This window comes from Lagenorhynchus albirostris, chromosome 2 (assembly GCF_949774975.1).
Source record: "Lagenorhynchus albirostris chromosome 2, mLagAlb1.1, whole genome shotgun sequence".
Classification (NCBI taxonomy): domain Eukaryota; kingdom Metazoa; phylum Chordata; class Mammalia; order Artiodactyla; family Delphinidae; genus Lagenorhynchus; species Lagenorhynchus albirostris.
Genome location: NC_083096.1, coordinates 157893721 through 157918669, shown reverse-complemented (window position 1 = coordinate 157918669; position 24949 = coordinate 157893721). Strand labels below are relative to the sequence as shown.

At 51.3% G+C, this 24949-nt stretch overlaps 2 protein-coding genes across 3 annotated transcripts in view; one reads left to right on the top strand and one right to left on the bottom strand.

The window, feature by feature from the left end:
• KIAA0319L (KIAA0319 like) overlaps nucleotides 1-6224 on the bottom strand; it is a 125597-nt gene extending 119373 nt beyond the window's left edge. The window contains exon 1 of the mRNA XM_060140572.1: nucleotides 6023-6224. Coding sequence (XP_059996555.1) covers nucleotides 6023-6030 — 8 coding nt within the window. The 5' untranslated portion in view covers nucleotides 6031-6224. The remainder of the gene's footprint in view (nucleotides 1-6022) is intronic.
• On the top strand, nucleotides 5722-24274 carry TFAP2E (transcription factor AP-2 epsilon). 2 transcript variants are annotated; one of them, XM_060140579.1, is made up of 8 exons: nucleotides 5722-6031; nucleotides 6356-6838; nucleotides 7428-7479; nucleotides 18861-19083; nucleotides 20449-20567; nucleotides 21125-21266; nucleotides 23033-23480; nucleotides 23545-24274. In XM_060140579.1, exons 1-7 carry the CDS (start codon nucleotides 6005-6007, stop codon nucleotides 23313-23315), a joined length of 1329 nt encoding a protein of 442 aa, XP_059996562.1. In that variant the 5' UTR covers nucleotides 5722-6004; the 3' UTR covers nucleotides 23316-23480; nucleotides 23545-24274. The 2 variants fall into 2 exon arrangements, with proteins under 2 accessions (XP_059996562.1, XP_059996563.1); XM_060140580.1 differs by lacking the exon at nucleotides 18861-19083 and having other exon boundaries at nucleotides 20418-20567.
• The last annotated feature ends 675 nt before the right edge of the window (nucleotides 24275-24949 follow it).

Below are 24949 nucleotides of genomic sequence, written 5' to 3'. Positions count from 1 at the left end.
AAGATGTAAGCAGTTGCTTCCAGGGGGGTCTGAATAAAGTGTGGCTGGAGCGTAAGAGCCCCTCAGCCTGGCTGAGTAAGTCCAGGAAAACTCGGAGGAAGGATTTGCGGCGAGACCTGAAGGGAGAAGGAGCTTGCCAGGTAGACAAGCCTGGAGACCGCAGCTTGGGAACTGCAAGTAGGTCATTACTGCTACAGTGGAGAGTGTGAAGTGGGGAGTGGTGGAAGATGAGGTTGGACCAGTGAGCAAGGACCAGATCTTACAGTTCCTGGTGTGCCAGGCTAAGCAGTTTGGATGTGGGGTCATGTTGAGACTGTGGATTTTTGAGCAGGTGGAATGTGATCCATTTGCATTTCAGAAAGATGACTTCGGCTGCAACAGGGATGACTGAGTCGGGGAGCTCGGAGAGGAGGTAGTAAGTCTGAATTGAGCCAGTGGCAGTGAGGGTGGAGAAAGTATAGGTCAGAGTTAGCTAATTGGGCTTGGTGATTAATTGGAAGTGAAGAGGGATAAAGAGCAAAGGATGACTCCCAGGTTCCTGATCTGGGCCAGTGACTGGATAGTGGGGCCACTCACTGTCACGGAGAACACTGAGAGAAAAACAGGTTTGTGTAAAATATAAGCTCATTTTGGTAAATGGTGAATGCGTATAGCTTATGTCCAGGAGGAAGTGGCTCTCTGCAGTCTGGAACTCAGAGAGAGACCTGGGCAAGTGACAGATTTAGGAGTTGTCAGTATAGGGGGTCCTTAAAGTCAGGGAAGCGACTGAGATCATCTGGGGAAGTGAAAAGAGAATAGAAGGGCCCCAAAGCCAAAGGCAACTACCCTTGGTCCTTGCTCTCAAAGTACTCTCCCTTGTGCAGTCGGGAAGAAAAACCCTGCATAAACCCTCAAAGTGCAAGGCAGACTGAGCTCTGTACTTTGGTGATAGATGGTCAGAGAGTTCCCGGCTCTGGAATGGGGAGGGGACTAGGCTAGCAGGGTAAGACCAAGTTTGCTCCTGGTAATTCAGCAGCAAGGGAGAAAGGGGGACCTGAGCTGCAGTTGTGAGATCTAACCACGAGGTGGCGCCTCAGCATCTCCTTGTGCCTGATTTCCCCCATCCTGCAAACAGCCCGGCCCAGAGCAGAAGGTTGTCAAAGGCTGGGAGGAGTGGCTGTGTCAACAATAAAGGAGGCCGGCCTGAGCCTTTTCTTAACATAAAGTCCAAACGCAAACTCAGGGCTTTCCTGGTGGTACAGTGGTTAAGATCCCGCCTGCCAATGCAGGGGACACGGGTTTGAGCCCTGGTTCGGGAAGATCCCACATGCTGCGGGGCAACTAAGCCCGTGTGCCACAACTACTGAGCCTGCGCTCTAGAGCCCGTGAGCCACAACTACTGAGACCCGCGTGCCTAGAGCCCATGCTCTGCAACAAGAGAAGCCACTGCAATGAGAAGCCACTGCAATGAGAAGCCCGCTCGCCGCAACTAGAGAAAGCCCGCGCGCAGCAACAAAGACCCAATGCAGCCAAAAATATAATTAATTTTTTAAAAAACCCCAAAAAACAATGCAAACTCACTTTTTGAAAAGAGAGGGGAAGATTTGAGCCTGGGAGAAGAGCAATAGGGCAAGTATGCCAAATGGGAGCCCATGTATGTTTGAATATGCGTACCTATGTGTCAATATATGTCCTGTGTTCCCATGTGTCCCATAAGTGTCTCTGTGCCCTCTGTGTCCAGGGGTGTCTGCACATGTACCTCTGTGCACATTCCAGGGCTCCACATGTGTGCATGTGTTCCAGAGAGTGGGCAACCAACAATGCCCACCTCCATGCCTCAGAAAGTGAGGAGTCCCTTGGTGAACAAGAAGGGCAATAGAGTCTGCAAGCACAGGACCCGGAAGCTTTGAGGAGCCCCCAAAGCAGCAGCAGACCATGCAGAACATCCATCTCCCTAGTAGCCATAAGTGAAATCATTCATTTATCAGGTGACCTCCCCAGATTATACCTGAGTTCTATGTCTAGCTACCCAGGGTCACGTTCACATGGAGGCTTCCTAAAGGATGCCTCAGTAGGCTGAGGGATTCATAAACTCATCCATTCATTCATTTGTCATTTATTTAATGAGCGTTTGCTGAGCACCTGCCATGTACCAAGCCCAGCACTAGACTAGACATATTTTCTCTTTCTCCTTTCATCTTCTTCTTGTGAACTGGTTCATGAGGCAGGAAAGGAAGATTAGGTTCAGCTGCAAGGAGCCTAAAATGCTGGTTACAGTGTTTAAAATTTTTCTCCCCAAAGATGAGCCATGAGGAGCCGCAGGAGAGTTTTTAGTCAGGAGGTAACATGGTCCAGTCATTTTTGTGGAAGAAGAGATATGAATGAAGGCAGGAGACCATCTGGGGGTGGGGGGTTGTTGCAATGGTCTAGGCAGTGGTACTCAGACTTGACTTTGCTTCTGAGCCACCTTACAGGCAATGGCTGGGCCCCACTCCCAGAGTTACTGATTCAGTGGGTCTGGGTGGGGTCCAAGAACTGGCAAGTTCTTCTAACAAGTTCCCAGATGTCGTAGGTGATGCTGATCCAGGGACCACACTTTGAGAACTACTGGTCTATGAGGAAGAGTATGGTAGCTTAAGATGCTGACAGAGGATGGAGAGAAACGTTTAAGGATTAGAAATGACAACACTCTATGAGGATTAGCTTATGGAGGTGAGGGAAAGGACAGAGGCTGGGATGGCTCTTCTTAATTTGAAGGATGGTGGTGCCACTTAAAGAACTATAGAACACAGGAGGAGAGGCAGGCTGGGGTTGGTGGTGGGGGTGGAGGAAATGTTGAGTTCAGTTTGGGCCTTGGAAAGTCTCAGATGGCTGCAACAAGTGTCTGGAGGAAAGATCCAACTGGCAAGTGCATCTATGGGTCTGGATTTTTGGTGAGAGATACCGACTGGAGATAACAAGGTTGGGAGATAACAGCAGACAGGTAGTCATTAAAGTCTTGAGAGGGGATGAACTCACTAGTGAAGAGTGTAGATAGGAAGAAAAGGCAAGAGCTGCAACTCTGGGAATGAATAACTGACCTTAAGGATGTGAGTGAAAAGAGGGGAGATAGAAAAGGAGACTGAGGGACTTCCCTGATGGTCCAGTGGTTGAGAATCCACCTTCCAATGCAGGGGACGTGGGTTCGATCCCTGATTGGGGAACTAAGATCCCACATGCTGCGGGGCAACTAAGCCCACACTCCACAACTATTGAGCCTGTGCGCTCTGGAGCCCACGCCACAACTAGAGAGAAGCCCACATGCCTCAACGAAGATCCCACATGCCACAACTAAGACCCAAAGCAGCCAAATAAATATTTTTTTTAAAAAAAAAGAAGACTGAGAAATGGTCAGATTAGAAAGGAGGAGAAAGAAGCAAGAAGAGGTTGTCTTAAGCTGCAGGGAAGTAGGGTGAGGAACCCCAAGGAAGCCACTGGGCAGGCAGTTCTTCTGGCCTTCCCAAGCCTACTGGAGAGAGCAGGAGAGCCCCAGAGCTAGGCACAGGCATCATCAGCCTCGCTGCTCCTGGACGTCTCCCAAAGGGGTCCACCGAGCTGCATGCATTCAGTCACACACACACCTGTCCTGGAGCCTGATATCTAATGTCCTGTGGCTGAAGTTGAGGGTCGGGGGAAGAGGGGTCTCACCATTGACTCACATATCCACACATATAGAGACACACACACACACACACACACACACACACACACACACACACACACACACACACACACACACACACACATACTCCTGACCTCTGATCTGTCCTAGGCATGAGGTTGCAGAGCTGCCCAATTTTGCTTCGTCTACCACCCTAGCTGGTGGTTCCACCTTCTGGAAAGTTCTTAATGATGAAACCTTGCCTGCTTCTAGCCTCCTCATTCCCCCAAAGCCTCCCAGGCTGAGATGACCCAGACCTGAGTTCTGCACCTGCTGTGTGCCTTCTGGGATGCCCTCCTCAAGTCTCCTCCACATACCTCCCATGCGTTAATGGTGTCACCTCTATCTCCCTTTCTCCTCTAATTTAGCTCAATATTTTTACCTTTACTTTCTCATCTTCCACTTCATTAGAAAGGGGCCTAAGAAAACATCTAGTCCTCTTCCTTCCCGTACTTTTTTTTAAAAATAATTAAAAAAAAAATTTTGGCCATGCCGCACGGCGTGTGGGATCTTAGTTCCCTGGCCAGCGATTGAACCCACGCCCCTTGCATTGGAAGCACACAGTCTTAACCACTGGACCGCCAGGGAAGTCCCCCTCCCATACTTTTTTATTGTTGCTTGTTGTTGAAGTTGCAGAAACTGAGGTCAGAGAGGAAAAAGTTCTTGCCCAGAATCACACAGTCCATCGGAGTCAGGACTAAATTCTAGGCACCTGAGTCTAAGGCAATATAGAATAGTAATTCTGAACCCAGAAAGAGGCTAGAAGCAGACTACACCAGCTCTGCCACTTAACTAGCACCTTGATCTTGGGAAAGTCATGTCACCTCTCTGTGCCTCACTTTTCTCAACTGAGAATGGGGGTGATACGGGTTTCTATCTCACAGAGCTGTTGTGAGAGTTAAATAACTCAATACTCATCGAATATTTAGCATAGAGTCTGGCACACTCTGTAACGTTTGCTGTGATTATTTCTACTCTGCCCTGGTCTGAGCATCTTCCCTTTTTTAATTTTTATTACTTTCTTTTAGCACCTTCCATCTGCTTTCTTAATTCCCATTCCCCTTAGCATTCCTCTCATTTCCCTTTCTTTAATCCTTGTCCCTGTTCCTTAGGAAGGGAGGGTTGGGTTTTGAAGGAAAGAAAGATAGAGTGACTGCAGGAAGTGGAACATGCTTGAGAGCCAGCCAGTCCCTGCCATGGTAACACACAAACACACAGCCTGTGCATGTTAGTGTGATGAGAGCACACGGTCCACATGATGTCAGTTACACACAGCTTCACTCAACATCCTCTGGGAGCCCACACTCAGTCAGCCCAGGCCCTCATGGCTTCAGAAATATCTTGAGCCCTTCTCAGGTGGAACTCATGATGCCCAACCCCAGTGTCAGGCAACTCTCTCTGTCGGGCCAGTTTGTGTCTCCAACTTCCTCAGACCCTGGCTTGGCACTGGGAGTTACCAGCTGGGAGAAGCCTGAGTGAAGTAAGCACCCTCAGAGGGGCTTTGATCCAGAAACGTGCAGAGAGGCTGTGATGGCCCCCAACTCACACACACACACACACACACACACACACACACACACACAGGTACTGACAAATGTGTGCACATGAGCCAGCAGGCTTGAGTCTGCAGCTCACAAACTTCTTCCACCTTCAAGACTGCCCACCTCATCCATAACCCGGTGAGGCGGTTAGAGAAAGGACTGATACCCATTTTACAGACAGGGGAGCTGAGGCCGAGGAGGAGTAGTGCTTTGCTCAAAGGCAAAGGTGCAATAGAACCGATAGCAAACTAGGGCCCTTATGTCCCAGCCTCGAATCCTTCTCTGTTTCAAGGTGACTGGGAGCTTCGAGCCTAGAAAGCGATCAGACAAGCGCGGGTTGGAATCACAACCCTCTATCCTTCCCAGGGAGTTGCGCCAAAGCTACGCCTTCTCTTGGGCTGTCGCTGGGGAGCTGGAAGAAAGCGGCCCTAGCGTATCTCTTTAATGCGCGCCCCCGGAGGCCCGGCGCGCCCCCGCCACTATAACTGGAGTGCATGGAGCAAGCTGCGTTCAGAGGAAGAAGGGCGGGCGCTGGGCGCCCGTTGACCGACTTTTCCAAGTGTGATCAGCGCCCGTCCGGCCTACATCCCGCCCCCATGGACCCGCCCGGGGGCGCCCACTGCTGAGAACCCGATGCCTATTGGGCTCCGGGCTAGGTTGCACCCCGCCACCGCAAAGTGACCCCCCGCGGGCCGTGCAGGCTCCCAGCACCTCTTCCCGCAGAGCTCGCCGTCGGGCGAGGGCTCCACCGCCGCCACGCCTCGCGCCCCGCGCTGCCCGCCCCATGCTGGTGCACACTTACTCCGCCATGGTGAGTAGTCTCGGGCCCGGGGACACCGGGGCGTACCGGGCCGGGGATCCGGGAGTCTGAATGCTGGACCTTCCGAACCTCCTCCTCCAACGAAATTTCGGAGGGAGGGGGCCACAGCGACTCCGCCCGCTGAGAACTGTGCGCGCCGGAGACCGCTGTCCCCAGCCCAAGGCTCCCGCGCCCACGGGTCATTCAGAGATAGACCTCGGGCCTCGGGAAGCGGGCAGGACGGCAGCTGGCCCCTCGGGAGCTGAGGAGGGTCCTTTCGGGCCGGGTCCTTTCAGCTGCCAATGGGTCGCCTAACGCGCCCCTTTTCTTCCCCAGGAGCGCCCCGACGGGCTGGGCGCAGCGGCTAGCGGGGCCCGCCTGTCGTCGCTGCCCCAAGCGGCCTACGGGCCGGCGCCGCAGCTCTGCCACACGCCGACCGCCGCCGCCGCCGCTGACTTCCAGCCGCCCTACTTCCCGCCGCCCTACCCGCAGCCGCCACTGCCCTACGGCCAGGCGTCCGACGCCGCCGCCGCCTTTCCCCACCTGGCCGGAGACCCGTACGGTGGCCTGGCGCCCCTGGCACAGCCTCAGCCTCCGCAGGCTGCCTGGGCCGCGCCCCGCGCCGCCGCCCGCGCCCACGACGAGCCGCCCGGCCTGCTGGCGCCTCCCGCCCGCGCCCTGGGCCTCGACCCGCGCCGCGACTACACCGCCGCTGTGCCGCGGCTCCTGCACGGCCTGGCAGACAGCGCGCACAGCCTGGCCGACGCGCCCCTCGGCCTTCCCGGGCTGGCGGTGCCGCCGGGCCTGGAGGACCTGCAGGTGAGGCCCGAAGGGTCCGGGATGGGCCAGCATCCGCTGCGGTGACTTAGGACCTGGCTGGAGGCAAAGAGTGACCAATGCAGGAACCCGACTTTTCTCCCAGCCTGCCACTTCTTGCTCGTGACTCCCAGGATGCGTCCCACGTCCTGAGTTAGACGCTGCCTGGCCTTTCGGGCGGCCTGACGCTGAGTCCGTGAGCAGGTGCCTGGATGGCGGCGACCCTTCGCCGAGTAAATGGGCAGAGGCCGAACCACCTTTGTCCCTCTCCGCTGGGCAACGTAGGGAACCTATGCCCAGTCGCGGTCTACTGGAGCAGCCTGTACCTGGAGCGAAGCGAAGCGGAGGAGTTGCCTGTCTAAGGTTCCAAAATGCCCTTTTTGCACGGCATGGCGAGGCACCCAGCGCTCCAACTCAGCTGCAAATGGTGGAGCGCCGGTGAATCCTGGTCCCGCCCGTCGCCGGCCGCAGGCGACGGGTGGTGCGCGTTGGGTGAAGCAGACAGGACAGGGACCGGGGACAGCAGGGGCTTGGGAAGCGAAAGGAGACTAGATCTACAAGCGCCCTTACCACCACCCTGTCCTATTTGCAGGCCATGGACGAGCCGGGAATGAGCCTCCTGGACCAGTCCGTGATCAAGAAAGGTAAGGAATGGCGTGCATCTGCCAGGGCAGAACCGGGCGAAATGGTGCAGGCCCCGACACACAGACCCAGTTTCTTCCCCTGTGGCGCGTCCCTCCTGTGCGTCGCCAAGCTCACTCTTTACCAAGGCAAGGGCACTCTTTTGGATCTGGAGTTAATTTGCAAAACGAGTTAAACCACTTCTCTGTTTCTTAAGAGGTGTTAATGGGAGTGCTATTCCCATGGATGTCGTTAAATGATTTCCACTTTACCAAGCCTTACCATTTCCTAGCCTGTCTGGTGCTTTCTGCCCCTCCCTTCCTAGCAGGGCCTTGGGGACCTTGAGGTTTCCCTAGGGAATGTTTTCTCCATTTGGGAACCTCTTTCAGCAGTTTAGGAATAGGGGAGCTGGCGTGTGACTATTGTGTCGGGCTGTGTGCAGCAGGGTCAGGGCTTGGGCGTTGGTGTCTATGTGAGTTTGGGATCCTGTACATGTCTCTCTGTTGCTTTCCCAGTATTTCTTGGTGTCTCTTGCTGTGAGTGTGTGACGTGTGTCTGTTATGTTGGTGTAATTTCCACGTGTTTGGGGGTCAGGGTCCCTGTTGTATCCCAGAATTTGTTCTTTGGCACTGAAGATCTTTAAGCACGTAGGGTTGCTCCCTGTGTATTTTCAGGATGTTTGTGTCTCTCTGCCCTTGGAAAAGCCAGGGGTTTGCCCTCCAGTGGATTTTCGGGCCTGTGAGTTCTGACTGTGACAGGGAAAGGTGAGAAAGACAGAGATTCAGAGAGGCCCAGGGATAAATTTGGGGCAGGTGCAGAGAGGAATATGGAGGCACAGACAAGCCCGCTGTACCCGGGGCAAGCGTTTGAGCCGGGATTGGCTCAAGTTGTTTTTCAAACGAGTGAATTCAAGCCTGGGCTCTGTTTGCCCTCCTTGAGTCCCGGGGAGGTGGGGTGGGGGGAGCTGGATTTCAAAAGTTGAGGCTGAGTTACCTGGGGCTGGGAGTTAGCTGGACCACCTGGTGTACCTGTGGGGAAGATGAGGAGACAGGCCTCCCAGAACTTGGGAGAAGGGAGCTCCAGGTATTGGGGCTGTTACCTGGAGCTGGGGGTTTGGGGAGGCTGCCTGCAGTCCGGGCAGGTGTACACTCAGAGCCAGCTCTTTGCTGGCGGCCGCTGTCTTGCTTTAGTGGATTATTTGGAAACGGACAGAAGGGAGAGCTTGGTCTGCAGCGGCAAGAGCCTGCCGCTGTGCTGTCCACCCAGAGATTCAACCATGGTCTTGGTCCCCAGTTCTGACTCCTGCCCGGGCTCCAAAGGCTACGGGGGCTCGGGCTCACTGACTCCCTCAGGGAGGCCAGGACCTTGCATTTTGGGAAGGAGCTTGGGGATTTCTGCCCTGGGGAAGGGTAGAAGGACCAGGTGGGGCTCTGAGTACCTTAAACCCCAATCCCCTGGCCAGAGCCAGGACAAAAGACTGGCTACCAAGAAGGAACCAAAATTGCCTCGAGTTAGTTTCTCTCAAAGGACATCAGCTTTCATAAATCCCGGGTCCTAGGGGTGCGCCGGGATCCCCAAAGAACACAGTGAGTGCAGCCGGGACTGTCCAAGTGCTGCACACGGGCTCCAGCGGGTGGGGGATGGATGTGGGCGCTGGTGCTGTTCGGGATGTCGCCGACGCGGGCGTGCACACCGGCCGGACACCAGCGTCAGCCCGTCGGTGGCCCAGTGGAGCCCGGCGACCTGAGCTGGGGACTGCGTCCTGAGGGCCCCAACCCGGACGTCGAGTCACAGCCCGGAGCAATGCAGCAAAGGGGGAGGGATGAGAGCCGGGGCTCCCAACGGAAGGAATAGGCTGGTTCCTGAGTCGCGAGCTTGTCCTTCGGCTGGCCTGGCGAGCCTTTGAGGAGGAGAGAGGGTCATTGCGGCAGAGCCGATCTGTGAGGTCCGGACCTCGGGGCGGGGTGCGTGGGCGGGCGACCCAGCTGTGGCTAAGCAGGTGGCCCGGTTGGAGCCCTGCGCCCTGGAGCCTCCACGCCCCACGCGGCGGGTAATTTTCGTTCGGGCCCTCCGCAGTCACTGCGGAACTCCGGCCACACCGCCAGCCACTTGGGCGCAATTGATTAGCGTCCTTCTTCGCCCTTAGGCCTTCTGAAGGCATCGGGAGCCCCGGTCGAGTCCTGAAGTCCTCCGGCACCTGCCAGGGGCGGTGGAGGACCATCCCACTCAGACCCGGACCCTGGAATTATAGAAGGTCGTTCTTGGCTAGCTGAAGCAAAGGATTCATTCCTCCAGCTCCTCCCGGCCCTGGCGGGAGGGGCAGCTGTGTCACGGGCGGTTGGAGTCCTAGGCTGTGAAAGGGAGGCGGCCCCAGCCCTACACCAGAAGCAGCCTTGCTACCGCAGGGAGGCCTCGGGTCTCGACTTCGACAGTGCGTCCAGGGAGGTTGTAAAATCTTCACTACTCCAGGCAGGGGAGGGGAGGCGAAGTCCCCGCCCCACCACACACTTCAGGTCGGCAGCCCGTTGTAGCCAGGGCTGCCGGGGCAAGGATGGCAGATGGGGCTGAGGCTGACCCGAAGGGAAGTGGGGAGCCCTCAATTTTCTGCCCACATTTGTCACTTTCAGTTTCGTGACTTGTCCTAGGGGCACAGAAAGCAGGCGGGACTGGCCTGAGAGACAGACATGGACAGGAATATTTGCCAGCCAAGAAAGGCAGTGAACAGGGTCTGTATGCCTTGTAGTGGGAGCTCAGAAGAGGAGCAGTGAGTGCCTGAACTTGGGAGGCTTCCTGAGGGAGAGGCAGCAGGGGGCTCAGTAGGTGTTCAGATTTGTTGAATGAACGGTTTGGAAGTCTGAGTGCATTTGGAGAGGGGGTGCACAAAGGGCCGAGCTACTTCCGCTCCACTAGGAACAGCACGTGCCTATGCCCTCTCTTTGGAAAGCCAGACAGGTTTAAAAAGGTTAAAAATCTCCGTGGGTTTCAGGCTATACAGTCGCAGCTGGAGGGGAGTGGTTTGGGGATGAGAATTGAGATAATCCTCCTTTCCTCCGAGGAAAGTGGGTAGTTGCCTAATTGCGGGTGGGGAATCCCTCTCTGCTGGGCTCTGTTGTCCAGTCTCAGGGCAGGGGATGATGTAAGTTCTCTGCTCTCCCTGGATCTGGGGAAAGAAAAGGGAGATGGGGAGTTTCTGGGCTTCCAAGTGAATCTACAAGCAGGGCCAGGACTGGGGTGAGGTAAGTGAGGAACTCACTTGAGGCAAGATTTAGGAGGGCGCCTAAAAGCTCAGTAATCAAGGTAAATGATACATCTTAGTGCAATATGTTTAAAATTTTTTAATGCAAAAAATATCCACAATAAACGAAATATCAAAATTTACGTAAAGATGGAATCTGACCCTGCACTTCTACAACCCTGCCTCACTTGCCTCCCAGGCTACCATTGGCCCCAGAATGAGACAAAAAAACTGGTGCCCATGCAGATAGACTGGGGACTGTACCTGAGGGCAGCATAGAGCAGGGCAGTGAACGGTAGCAGTTATATTTAAAAGAAACCCTCTAGGGGAGAGGGAAGAGGGGAGGGGGAGGGTAGGAGTAGGGGATTAAGAGGTACAAACTTACTATGTATAAAGTAAATAAGGTACAAGGATATGTTGTACAACACAGGGAACATAGCCGTTATTTTATAATAACTATAAGTGGAATATATCTTTAAAAATTGTCAATCATTATGTTGTACACTTGCAACTTATATAATGTTGTACATCAACTATACCTCAATTAAAAAAATAAAAGAAACCCTCTAGCAGTTGGTGAGAAGGAAACTTAACCAGCAGGTCCCACTGGGGAGATGAGGGGACTCAAGTGGGCTGGGAGGAGGGTCACGACCCCTCCTGTCTGCCTTCCTCCTGCTGCCCCTTCCCCCCAGGCTTTGGACCTTAAGTGGTACCTTAAGTGTGGTCTAAGGAACCACATGCATCAAATCCCCAGGGGTGCTTGTTAAAAAATGCAGATTTCCTGGGCACCATTTCGCATCTACTGAATGAGAATCCCTGGAATTGTGGCCCTGGAACTTCATTTCTTTAACTGATTGATTGAAGTAAAATGTACATACCTGAAATTCACCCATTGGAAAAGTACAGTTCGATGATTTTTAGTAAATGTATGGAGTTGTGTAACCATTACCACAGTCTGTTTTAAGACATTTCCAACACCCCCCAAAGTTCCTCCATTCCCAGTTGTAATTAATTCCCACTCCAGGCCTTAGGCAACCCCTGATCTGCTTTCTGTCTATACGTTTGCACATACTGGACATGTTATATAAATGGAACATATAAGTATGCTGACTTTTGCATCTAGCTTCTTATACTTATAATGTGTTTGAGGTTCATCTGTGTTGTAGGCTGTATCAGTAGGTCATTCCTTTTTTATTGGTTAGTAGTACTCCATCGTGTGGATGTAACACATTTTGTTTATTCATTTAGCAGTTGATGGACACTGGGGTTGTTTCCACTTTTTGGCTAGGATAAATAATGCTGCTATGATCATTTACACGCATGTCTTTGTGTGGACATACGTTTTCACCGCTCTTGAACTCCTAGGAGTGGAATGTCTGGATTTTATGGTAAGTTTGTCTTTAATTTTTTAAAGAAACTCCCAAGCTGTTTTCTAAAGTGGCTGTACTGTTTTACATTCCCACCAAGAAAGTGTGAGAGTTCCAGTTTCTCCACATTGTCATCTGCACTTGCACATATGTCTCCTTTTGATTATAGCCTTCCTGATGGTACCTCAGTATCCTTTTAATTTGCATTTTCCTAATGACCAATGATGCTGAGCACTTTTCCATGTGCTTACTAGCCATTCATATATCATTTTAAGTGAAATGTCTACTCACATAGTTTGAACATCTTCTAATTGGGTTGTGTATCTACTCACATAGTTTGAACACTTTCTAATTGGGTTGTATATCTACTCACATAGTTTGAACACTTTCTAATTGGGTTGTGTATCTACTCACATAGTTTGAACACTTTCTAATTGGGTTGTGTATCTACTCACATAGTTTGAACATCTTCTAATTGGGTTGTGTATCTACTCACATAATTTGAACATCTTCTAATTGGGTTGTGTATCTACTCACATAGTTTGAACATCTTCTAATTGGGTTGTGTATCTACTCACATAGTTTGAACATCTTCTAATTGGGTTGTGTATCTACTCACATAGTTTGAACATCTTCTAATTGGGTTGTGTATCTACTCACATAGTTTGAACATCTTCTAATTGGGTTGTGTATCTACTCACATAGTTTGAACATCTTCTAATTGGGTTGTGTATCTACTCACATAGTTTGAACATCATCTAATTGGGTTGTGTATCTACTCACATAGTTTGAACACTTTCTAATTGGGTTGTGTATCTACTCACATAGTTTGAACATCTTCTAATTGGGTTGTGTATCTACTCACATAGTTTGAACATCTTCTAATTGGGTTGTGTATCTACTCACATAGTTTGAACATCTTCTAATTGGGTTGTGTATCTACTCACATAGTTTGAACATCTTCTAATTGGGTTGTGTATCTACTCACATAGTTTGAACATCTTCTAATTGGGTTGTGTATCTACTCACATAGTTTGAACATCTTCTAATTGGGTTGTGTATCTACTCACATAGTTTGAACATCTTCTAATTGGGTTGTGTATCTACTCACATAGTTTGAACATCTTCTAATTGGGTTGTGTATCTACTCACATAGTTTGAACATCTTCTAATTGGGTTGTGTATCTTACTATTGGATTATAAGAATTCTTTATGTATTCTGGATACACATCCCTGATAAGATATAGGATTTGCAAATATTTTCTTCAAGTCTATGGCTTGTCTTTTCATTTTCTTAATAGTGTCTTCTCAGGTGCAAAAGTTTTTGATTTTGATGAAATCCAGTTTATCATTATTTTCTTTTATGGATCATGCTTTTGGTGTTATATTAGGAACTCTTTGCCTAACCCAAGGTCATGAAGATTGTTCTCCTGTATTTTCTTCTAGAAAGACTTGCAATTTTAACCAACTTTCCAACAGAGTCTATTGCACACTCCCCAGAATCAGTGGTCAGACCATATCTACCACCTGTGGACAGAGTGTGTAGACTTGTGTGTGTGAGAGAGTCTTGTCTGATAGATTGGCTAACTAGGAGCTCTGTCTGTAGGACATTCCTATGTCTGTAGGAGTGTGTACATGTGAATGGCTTCTGCGTTCACGACCAGGGGGACACCATGGGTAGACCACTTCAGCTTTAGGACACTGTGGTGTGGGAGACAAACACTGGTCCCTGCTTTGCAATCCGTGCTAGTTAATTCCCACCTTCATGACTGCTCCTGTCCCAGGCTACCTGCTTCCCTAACCCTGGCCTCCAGACCTCTGTCATTTTTGAAGGAAGAAGCTGAGGAAAAGGGTACAGACAAGTGGGGAAAGCAACAAAGTCTGTAATTCGTATACACAAACACGTGTCCACCTGTCATGTGCTACATTAGCCACACCTATGTTTGCATAAATCTGGCATATACTCTATGTTTAGATATATCAGCAGGAGCAAAAGCACTTGCAGATATCCTTATGCACGTTGCCACATTCTTGCAACAGTCGGGCAGAGCCCATGTGTATATAGCTGGGGCTCGGTATTTGTTGTTGAGTAAGTGTGCATATGCACAGTCTCACCCTCAGTGCCCTATGGCAGGGCATGTAGTTTTTATGTATAGATGTTTGTGTGACACGTGTGCTCACATATGTCCCTGTTTGTACATGCGCAAACAGCTTCACCCAGCTTTGGTCTCTCTCCTCTCTCACAGTGCCTGGCCTCAGGGGTCCCCAGATTTTAATAAAAGCTGGATAGAGGTGGCTGCTGGGGGAGAGAAGAATCTTCTGTTCCTCTGACCATTCCCTCTGGCTAGGAGTCATGGGAGAGAGGACAGTCACTTTGCCCTTCTTGTTAATTTGTTAATTCCTAGTTTTAGTTTTTTAAGTCGAGCATGAGGTATAATTTATGTATAGTACAGTTCATCCTTTTTAGATGTGCATTTCTATGAATTTTGACAAATGTAAACATATAGTCAAGATATGAAATATGTTAGAGAATGGTTCCATCACCCCAGAAAGTCCCCTCAAGGCAGAGGGACACAGGTGATGAGGGAGCCCGTGCAGAGGCCTGGGAGACACTGGGGTGGGGGGTGGCATGACTGCTATTGCGTGTCCAATGTCAGTGTGTCTGTTGGGTCAGGACATTCTTGCTCCTCACTCTGAGGCGGAGGCTGGGATTAGGATGAGGGGAGTGAGGCAGGGTCGTGTAAGAGCAGGATCAGAGCCTGCTTCTATTTAAATTATTGATATTTTGTCACCGTGCATTTTTACATTAATTTTTACTTTTAAAAATATTGCATTAAAATACTGTTTGCCTTGATTGCTGAGTTTTTTGCTGCCTCCTTAAATCTTGCACCCACGACAAGCGCCTCCCCTGCCTCACCCTTGTTTTGGCCCGGCTCTGGGGACAGGGAACTTGCCTGGGGTAGGGCGTGTGCTGCTACTCTCTCCACCTCCCCCCACCTCTTCACTTCTCCCACTCAGCCCCATCCATGGCCTGTTGGCCCTTCCCTGGTGCCTGAATAGGGACGACCCAGGGCGGAAGGGCAGTTTTACCATCAATTGCTAAAAAAGGAATGAGGTTCCCTTTCCGACCCTCCCCTACCCCCACCCCGTGCATATATTGGCTGTGAGTCTTCACACTTTCTCCCATTCCATGTTTCAAGGGCCCTTGCTTCCCTCATTTATTCTACATTCACTGACACCCCCTTGTGCCAAGACTCTGCTCTCAGGCACTCCCAGTTGGTGGGGAAGACAGAGGAGGAAACAGACATGAGGTTCAGTGTGGTAAGGACAGCGACAGAGGGTGAAAAGGAGCAGGGGGTGAGGGCTTAGGAAGCTTTGCATTGGGGGTGGTGCCCGGACTGAGGCTTGAGAAGGAGGAGGCCCTGCTTAGTAAAATGGAGAAGGGCGCCTGAGACAGACAGCAAGCAGTTCTGCGGGGCTTAAAGAGCCCACACGCCGGTGAGCTAGTCGTCTCGCATCCCAGGTGGTGCTTCACACGTTCCATGTGACCTGTCCTGGGTTTTTAAATTTTTGAATCAGTTGCCAATGTTTAAAAATCCAGGGACTTCCCTGGCGGTCCAGTGGTTAGGATGCTTCCATTGCAGGGCGCATGGGTTCAATCCCTGGTCGGGGAACTAAGATCCCAAAAGCTGCACAGCGCAGTCAAAAAATAATAATAATAAAGTAAAAATCCAGAGATTTCACCTAGAAATCTCAAATCCTTGTCTCACCAGCAAAAACAAAAACAAAAACAAAACAAACCAAGAGTTCCAGCAATGTTGGTGTATCCTGCATGGTAACACTCGGCCAAGTAGCAGGTCTCCCACATCGCAGTTACTTATGTTAACTCCTGTGCTCCCCACTTTGAAGTCTAGAACTGTGCTGTCCACTGTGGGAGCCACGGGCCACATGTGGCTATTGAGCACTTGAAATGTGGCTAGTCTGAATTAGGATGGGCTATAACTGTAAAATACGTGTTGAATTTTGAAGACCAAGTACAAGAAAAGAATGTAAAATAGCTCATTAAGGGATTCCCTGGTGGCGCAGTGGTTGAGAATCCGCCTGCCAATGCATGGGGCATGGGTTCAAGCCCTGGTCCAGGAAGATCCCACATGCTGCGGAGAAACTAAGCCCGTGCACCACAACTACTGAGCCTGTGCTCTAGAGCCCACGAGCCACAACTTCTGAAGCCCGCGCACCTAGAGCCCGTGCTCCACAACAAGAGAAGCCACCGCAATGAGAAGCTCGCACACAGCAACAAAGAGTAGCCCCCGCTCGCCACAAACAGAGAAAAGCCCACGAGCAGCAATGAAGACCCAACGCAGCCAAAAATAAAATAAATTACAAAAAAATAGCTCATTAATAATTTTTAAAATATTGATTGTATGTTTCAGTGATAATATTTTTATTTTTTATTTATTTAAAAAAATTTAATTTTTATTATTATTTTTTTTGGCTGTGTTGGGTCTTTGTTGCTGCATGCAGGCTTTCCCTAGTTGCGGTGAGCAGGGGCTACTCTTCGTTGCAGTGCGCGGGCTTCTCACTGCGGTGGCTCCTCTTGTTGTGGAGCATGGGCTCTAGGCGCACGGGCTTCAGTAGTTGTGCCTCGCAGGCTCTAGAGCACTGGCTTAGTAGTTATGGCTTAGTTGCTCCACGGCATGTGGGATCTTCCTGGACCAGGGCTCGAACCCGTGTCCCCTGCATGGGCAGGTGTATTCTTAACCACTGTGCCACCAGGGAAGTCCCGATAATATTTTTATATACGGGGTAAGTAAAATATATTAAAATTGGTATTAACATGTTTCTTACTTTTTAAAAATAGAGCTACCAGAAAATATAAATTTATATATGTGGCTTACAGTATATTTGTATTGGTCAGTGTGGGTCAAGAGCCTAAAGGGCAGATGGAGGACCAGGCAAAAGGGGTAGGCAGGGCCGGACCACAAAGGAGGGTGAAGGAGGACATTATGACAATTAAGAATGTGAACTTTAAAGTCCATTGTCAGAGGTCAAGACCCATGTCTGCTCCTTATGGCTGTACTATCTTAACTTCTTTGAACTTTTAGTTTCTTCATCTTGAAATGGGGACAGAAAATAGCATCTCCACAGAGCTGTTAATGTGAAGCACTTGGTATATAGTTGGCACTCACTGAAGGGTAGGCAGCATTCTGCTCAGCTATGGAGCTGGAATTTAATTCTCAGGCACTGACGGGTTCCAGGCTGGGGAGTGATGGGTGTTTCAGAAAGATCCCTCTGGAGCAGGGGCTGGGCAGAAATTCAGGTGGGAAATGAGTGAGCGTCCCTGTACACCTGGAGAAGCGGCTGCATCCAGGGCACGTGGAGAAAAGAAAGCCCTAGTACGTGGTGATGGATGGGATGTGGTGGGAGAGGGCAGCGTGGAGGGCCTCACTGAGGTTTCTAGCTGGGCGATGGGATGGAGGGTTTGAATGTGCCTCCAGAGAGGGAAAAGCTGGAGGGGCTCTGCCAGGCCAGGGACTGGGCCAGCTTTGCTTACCTCTGCCTTCCCAGGGCCTAGCACGGTCCCTGGCACACAGGTGCTCAGCAAATATTTGCCAAATGACTGGAGGGCCAAGTGCTGCCTTTGATACCATAGTCCAGGGCTTGCTACTGGTACTAAGTCTACCAGCTGTGTGATCTCAGCCACATTACTTCACCCCTCTGGGCTTCAGTCTCCTCATCTGTAAAAGGGGAATAATAACATAGCCCCCCTGGTGGGTTGTTCTGAGGATTCAGTGAGGTTATCTGTATGGTGAGTGCTCAGTGACTGTTGGCCTCAGGCTCCCCACTTGATCCCCCTCCCCAACACACAAGGCCTGCCTTTTCTACCAAGGCTCTCACTTCCTTGGAAGAAGAGAAGCCCAAGGGGAAGCAAGTGCCTCAGTCATTCTCCTTTCCCCCTGAGGCTTAGCAGGAGAATGGAGGTTAGACTGCAGGAAGAACTTTCTTTTAGAGCCAAGAGTGTCCAAATGGGTGTTAAAAAATAAACTTCTCCGATTTCCTTCCCTGTCCTTCATAGATATTAGTAGATAATTAGAAAGCATTTGGGGGAGGGGGTGATAGAGTGTGTCTCTTCATTCTTGGTCTCCTTGAGCATCCCAGAGAGACTTGGCAGGAAAGGGGCCAGGGCTGGAGGCCTAATGGGGCCATAACCTCCCTGTCCCTGGGATGTGGGAGCCCAAGGCCCCCAGGCTTTTCACTGATCTGGGGTTGTGGGTAAGACGTGGGGATCACAAATGAGCGGGGGTAATCAAGGATTGCTTGTGATTGTGCAGATCTGGCTGGGCTCTGCCGCAGTGACCCAGGAATCCTGCCTCCAGCTCATATTCCATTTCCTTATTTCCAACTCCCTCTCTGATTACACATGGCAAAACTCCAAGACTGCTGAGGCTGTTTGAGTTTTAACAGGGAACCAGCCTGACTCAGTGAAAGAACAGGGGTTCAAGAGCCAGAGAACTTAGGGTTTAATGTCTACCACCCATTAGCTGAGTGAGCTAGAGTGAGTCACGTTAACCTCATTGTGCTTCAGTCTCTTCCCTTGTAGAGCAGGCATAGTAGGACCTCCTTCCAAAAGGTGCTGGGACATACAGATGCAGCTGTGTGTACACAGCATGCTAGAACGGGGCCCAGCACATAGGCTGGTGCTTCAGCAATGCGCTCATGCCACAGCTGGCTAGTGCCCATGTCCGGTGGTCCCTGGCTCAGTGTTGTCTCTCTCTCCCTTGCTCTTACTTCTGCTTCACAGTCCCCATCCCCTCCAAAGCCAGCAGCCTTTCGGCCCTCTCATTGGCCAAAGACAGCTTGGTTGGCGGCATCACGAATCCCAGTGAGGTCTTCTGCTCCGTGCCAGGCCGGCTCTCTCTGCTCAGCTCGACATCCAAGTACAAGGTGACAGTGGGGGAGGTCCAGCGGCGACTCTCACCTCCCGAGTGCCTCAATGCCTCTCTCCTGGGTGGTGTCCTTCGCAGGTAGGAAGGCCAGCCCACAACTTCCTGCACAGTGTCAAAGCTAAAATGTGTGGTCGTTTCAGACTTTCTCAGGGGATCGGAGAGGGGCCGGCCCCACCCCAGGCCACAGGGTCATCTCCACCTCAGTCTCCCTGGGGGATTGTGCATGGTCTCTGGGCAGGCCTAGGTCCTCAGCAGCTCCCATGGGTCTGTGGGCTTGGGGGTCACGGGTAGAGAGAAGCCTGGGTACAGAGAGTGGATGGAGGACTCACCCACATTGGGCACGACGGACAAGGCTGGGTCTGGGGAAGGGAGAGGGCCATCTCCACCCCATCCCTCGGGAAAAGGGTCCCGAGGACCTAAGGCCCATTCCCTGTGTCAGTATAGCCCTCTCTGGTGCGTGTGTTTTGGGGTGGGGAACATGGGGTGCATGGTTTGTCTTCATAGTTGTGTCTGTCTCTCTGTGCGTGTCCTTGTGCCTGGGTATTTCTGCTTCAGGGCTATGAGCTTTGATATGTTTGAGGATAGTGTTTGTGTGTGTGCACGTGTGCATGTGTGTGTATATGTGGTGTAGGAGTGGCCAGGAGTATATGTTTCCGTGAGTGTGAGTTTCCTGTGTTACCTTTAGTGAGATGTGTTGGTTACAGTGTTCTACTCTGTGTGAGTGTGTATGTTGTGTGTGTGACTGCATGCGCATGTGGAGCTAGACATATGTGTGTTTACCTGTCTGTACCTTTGTGTAGGGCTTCGTCTGTGCAGGTGTGGGAGTATCTCCGTATTCCTGGTCTCTTTGAGCATCCCAGAGCGGCTTGTATGAGTCTGTGAATGTCTGTACAAATGTCCCTGGGATCCTGACTTGGTGTGAACATGTTCTCTGTGTCCCTGGGTATTTGAGTCTGTATGTCTGTCTCTATTGGCGTATGTGTCTCTATTCTTGGCCCTCAGTGTGCGTTCATCTGTGTATGTGTCTATGTGCCCCTGGGCAGCTGTGTGTGTAACAGTGTCTCCCCATGTGTCTGTGTTTCCCTGTGTGTTTCAGGGTCTGTGTGTCCCTGGGTAGCTGTGTTGGTGTGCTCAGGTGGGAAAAAGGACCCTAAGATGCTGGTCCATCCTGCCCCACCTTGGGCTGTCCCTGTTATTGAGAGGATTAGGGAGAAGTGAGGGGTTCCTGGAGCTGCGTGCTAGGCCCCCCATTCCCATCTTGGCTGCAAAACCACTGAGATTAGGAGATTGGGATCAGGTAAATAGAGACTCCAGAGTGTCCCCAGGACCAGACCCAAGCCTCAGCAGGGTTGGTGGAGGCAGCAAGGCCCTGTTGGGTCACTTAGCATACATGCTTCATCTTGTCTTCATAGTGTGTGTCTGTCTTTCTGTGTGCATGGCAAGGGCCAAGTCCAAGAATGGGGGCCGGTGCCTGCGGGAACGGCTGGAGAAGATTGGGCTCAATTTGCCAGCTGGTCGTCGCAAGGCCGCCAATGTGACGCTGCTGACTTCACTAGTAGAGGGTGAGGCCTGAGGGGACCTGTGTCATCCAGTGTGACTGTGTGTGGCTGTCTCTAATGCAGGAGGGTGTGTTAGTCATGTGTGTGTTCTCTGTGCACCATGTATAAGTAAGGGGTGTGTGTGATATATGTGTACAGTCTTTAAGTGTATATGGAAGCACACATGTGCATGTGCTGGTGCAGTAGAGAGCGTGTGTGTGTGTGTGTGTGTGTGTGTGTGTATGGGGGGAAGAGTGCCCAGTGTTTGGATGTGGTAAAGAGATGAGGGGGTCAGAGTCCCTTCCTTGGAGGTTGGTGACTCTCAGCTCGATCATCTTGAGTTCAGGCTCTGGGACAACTGGTGGGCTCAGCTCCCACCCCTTAGCTCAGAGCCCATCTGAGGTAGCCCCAAGGGAGGGCAGCGGGGTTGTGTCTAGAGCTGAGAGGGGAATCAAGAAAAGATATATAGAGAGAAGCAGGATGGCCCCGGTCAGGGGTTGGAGTGTCAAGGCCATGCTCCAGGCTCAAAGGTACACCTGGCTGTAGCGACGGCTCATCTCTCTGCCTCCCGTCCCTCCTAGGAGAGGCTGTACACCTGGCCCGAGACTTTGGCTACATCTGTGAGACCGAGTTCCCAGCCAAGGCGGCTGCCGAGTACCTGTGCCGTCAGCATGCTGACCCGGGGGAGCTGCGCAGCCGCAAGAGCATGCTGCTGGCTGCCAAGTGAGCGAGAGCGCCACGCACCGGCTGCCATGGGTGCCGTGTACAGGCACATGTTGGTGCAACGCACAGACAGACACCAAGCATGGGCACAATGGATACCACTCGTGTGCATGTGATGTACACATGGTACACGCAGCACTGCACACAGGCACACGTAGGTTCCATGCTGTGCACGTGACAGGGCACACATGGATACATGTGAACATAGCTGGGTTCTACACATCAGCAAACACAGTGTCACAGACAGGCTGACGTAAGTCCACGTGTGGGCACCACCAGCCCCAGTCCCGACATGGGTCTGAGGTCCTCTGGCCTTGCTCCCCCTGCCTGAGCCTTGCCAATCAGCCCCTCTGCTCCAGTGACCTCCATCAGGGCACCAACACCCACCCAGACCCCTGGGTTGACCCCCCTTTGTTCTTACTTCACACCTGACCCCTCTGCAAGTCTCACTGGTGCCTCCCTCACCACCACTCACATGCCACCTCAACTCTGGTCTCCCAATCTCACTCCTGGACGTTCACCCCAGCGCCCCTCTGTTCCCCCATGCACTGATCCCTACCCAAGAGCCTTCAATGGCTCCCACTGCTACTGCAGTTGATTTTCAAACTAGGTTCTGTAGGGATGCCGCAGGGCCTGTTTAATGAACTGGTGTTCCATTAAGATTTAGTTTTTAGAAAGGGTCCCATTGCAAGAAGAGACAGACACGGGGGCGGGTTTGAAAACCACCATTCTGTCAAGTCCAGACTCCTTTGAGGGCCCCCATAATCTGGTCTGCACAAACTCCACCTGCTCCAACTAACCCACTTGCTCTCTCCTGCCCTCCTGTCCTTGGGCTTGCTCTTCTGCTTAGAACACCATCCAGTCCCCCCACCTAACAGTCCTTCAAATCACAACTCCATCCTCCCGCCTTCAAGGTTTCGTCAAGTCCCCTAGGCAGAATTGGAATCACAGACTCATGGGACTGCCATGACTCATGAGGCCTTTGAGGCTGCTCATATTGGAGCTGGAGAAACATATCTAGGGCAGGGATCACCTCACTCATTAATCAGCTAATTCATCAAGCACTTTCTGGGTCCCAGTCATGTCTAAGATGCTGACCAGGTTCCTTGGTGATGCAAAGGTGAGACACAAAGTGATTCTCCTGCCTGAGCCATATATCCAGCCACATACTGGAGATGGAATCAAATCCCAGCCTAGTCACTTGGGCAGGTCATCTAACCTGTATGAAACCACCCAGTTTCCTCTTCCATGTGATGAGAATGATAATAACATTATAGATTTGTTTTGAGGATTAAGTGAGATGATACATACAGTGTGGTTCGCACAGCATCCAGGCCTCGATTCATGTTCACTGCTAGCTATTATTTCAGTTATTTAAGGCAGATTCCGGATTGTTCCCCAATAATTTCATAGACAAACCTCTTGAAGCATTGGCTGTTTTGGGTGGAGGTGGCAGTAGGAGAGGGAATCAAGTTTCCTGGATAAAGTAGGAGTTGAGCTGGACTTGGAACGTGGGCAGGACATCCACAGAAAAGGAAATCGTAGGGTATTGGCATGTGCTATTTATTAGGTGTGTGATATTGGGCAAATCAGTTAACTTCTCTGAACCTTAGTTTACTTTTCTCTAACACGGGTATGATCATCATTTGTAGACTGTTGGGTCAGCAATCATATATATAATGTATATAAAGTACCCCGTATGTGGTGGGTCCTTCCCTGGACTCAGACCTTTGTCCTCTAACCTCTGACCCTCCTTCCCCCACCAGGCAGATCTGCAAGGAGTTTGCAGACTTGATGGCGCAGGACCGTTCACCGCTGGGGAACACCCGCCCAGCACTCATCCTGGAGCCCGCAGTGCAGAGCTGCCTGACACACTTTAGCCTCATCACCCACGGCTTCGGCGGGCCTGCTATCTGTGCTGCCCTCACTGCCTTCCAGAACTACTTGCTGGAGTCACTTAAGGGGCTGGACAAGATGTTTCTAAGCAGTGCAGGCAGTGGGCATGGTGACATCAAGGCTTCGGAGAAGGATGCCAAACTTCGGAAGTAACTGCTTCCCCCACCCCATCCCTAAGGGGCTCCCAAGGTCTGAAATGAGGTCTTTGCTCCTGGGGGTGGGCCTGACAGGATTAAAAGGTGGGGTTGGAGTCAGGCCAGAAAGAGTACATTCCTCCAGAAACCCATGAGTTAGGGGTCTGGGCTGGAGTAAGGGGAGGTGGCCTCTGTGGTGGTTTGTAGATAAGGGCTGGAGTTAGGGGTCTGGGCTGGAGTAAGGGGAGGTGGCCTCTGTGGTGGTTTGTAGATAAGGGCCCAGGCGTCTGCCTCGCGTGTGCAATTTTCTGACCCTTGACTGCTGAGAAAGGCTTGGACAGGAAATTGCATGGAAAAGCCTGGTTCTTGGGGCCAGCGCTGCCCATTAGGGTGCCCATTAGGGTGATGGGTGGTCCTAGAGGCCAAGGCCTTGCTGTTTTTACTAACAGCAGGAGAGGAATTAACAAACCAGGTGCTACTGAGGAGTTGGTGCCCTTCATCCCAGAATCTCCTACCCCCAGAAAAGGGGTGCTGGCAGGAGGCCCCAGTGGGCTCTTTGGACCCCTGCCACTCTTGGAAAGAAGAGGGCAGGAGGGGCCCTCAAGGAACAGAGAAGATAAACACAAATTGGATAACTTGAATCCAGGCTGCACTTCAGTCCTATTGCTGTGCCCTATTTATTTATGTTGTAATTTAAAGTTTTAAAATGTTCAGTGCAACTTATTTATCCCAATGAGTTGAGGACTCATTTCAATGTCTTCTGCTTATGCACCAAGATGTCCAGCTGGACCAGGACGGAGAGGGTGTTTTTGCTCGCAAAGGGCTGTTGGTGGGCCGGGAGGGAACAAAGATGTCAGGGACCCCAAGGTTGTTGCTGGGATTTTGTATTTGCTGTTGTTTCTCTTGACCCTGCAGTCAATGTACCTCCCCAACTCTCAGATTACTTTCTCATTCTCTCAATAAAACCTTTTCATTGGATATGAAGCTCTCCCTGTCCTTCTTCAGCCCAAGGTCACGGGGGAGAGGCAGGGCCTGGGAATTGGGGGTGGGGGGTGGAGTGGGAGGGGGACTATAAGGGGGAAACCTCGGAAGGGGCTGTGGGCACCTCTGGGAGAGGGGGTACAGATGGTGGGTCTATCTGGCTTGTCAGTGTGGCTGCTGTTTGTGTGTGTGTGTGTGTGTGTGTGTGTGTGTGTGTGTAGTGAATCCTGGGGGGGCTGTATGTGTATTATTGTGACTTACTGGGCCGTGTGTGTGAATGTGTCAGTCCAGCTATTAGGTCTATGTGATGTGTTAACATGACCGTTGGTGGTGGGTCTGTATGTGTGTCAATATGAATGCTGCTGATGATTACGTGTATCTATCTGGCTCATTCAAATCCAGCTCTTCTGTCTCCTTGAGGATTTCATTCTTGAGGCCACTTTTCTTTCCTGCACCTTTATTCTCTCCCTCTCTACTGAATCATCTATACTAAATCGTTCCCCAAAGGACACATATTCTATGATCTCTTACCTTACAAAACATAAATCCTTTCTCCATTTACTTCTTTTGCAGTTGGAGAGTTTTTAAAAGATTGCTACACCCCTACCTCCATTTCCTCACCCACCCCCAATTCACTCCTCAACCACTTTAATCTGTCTTCTATCCCTACCA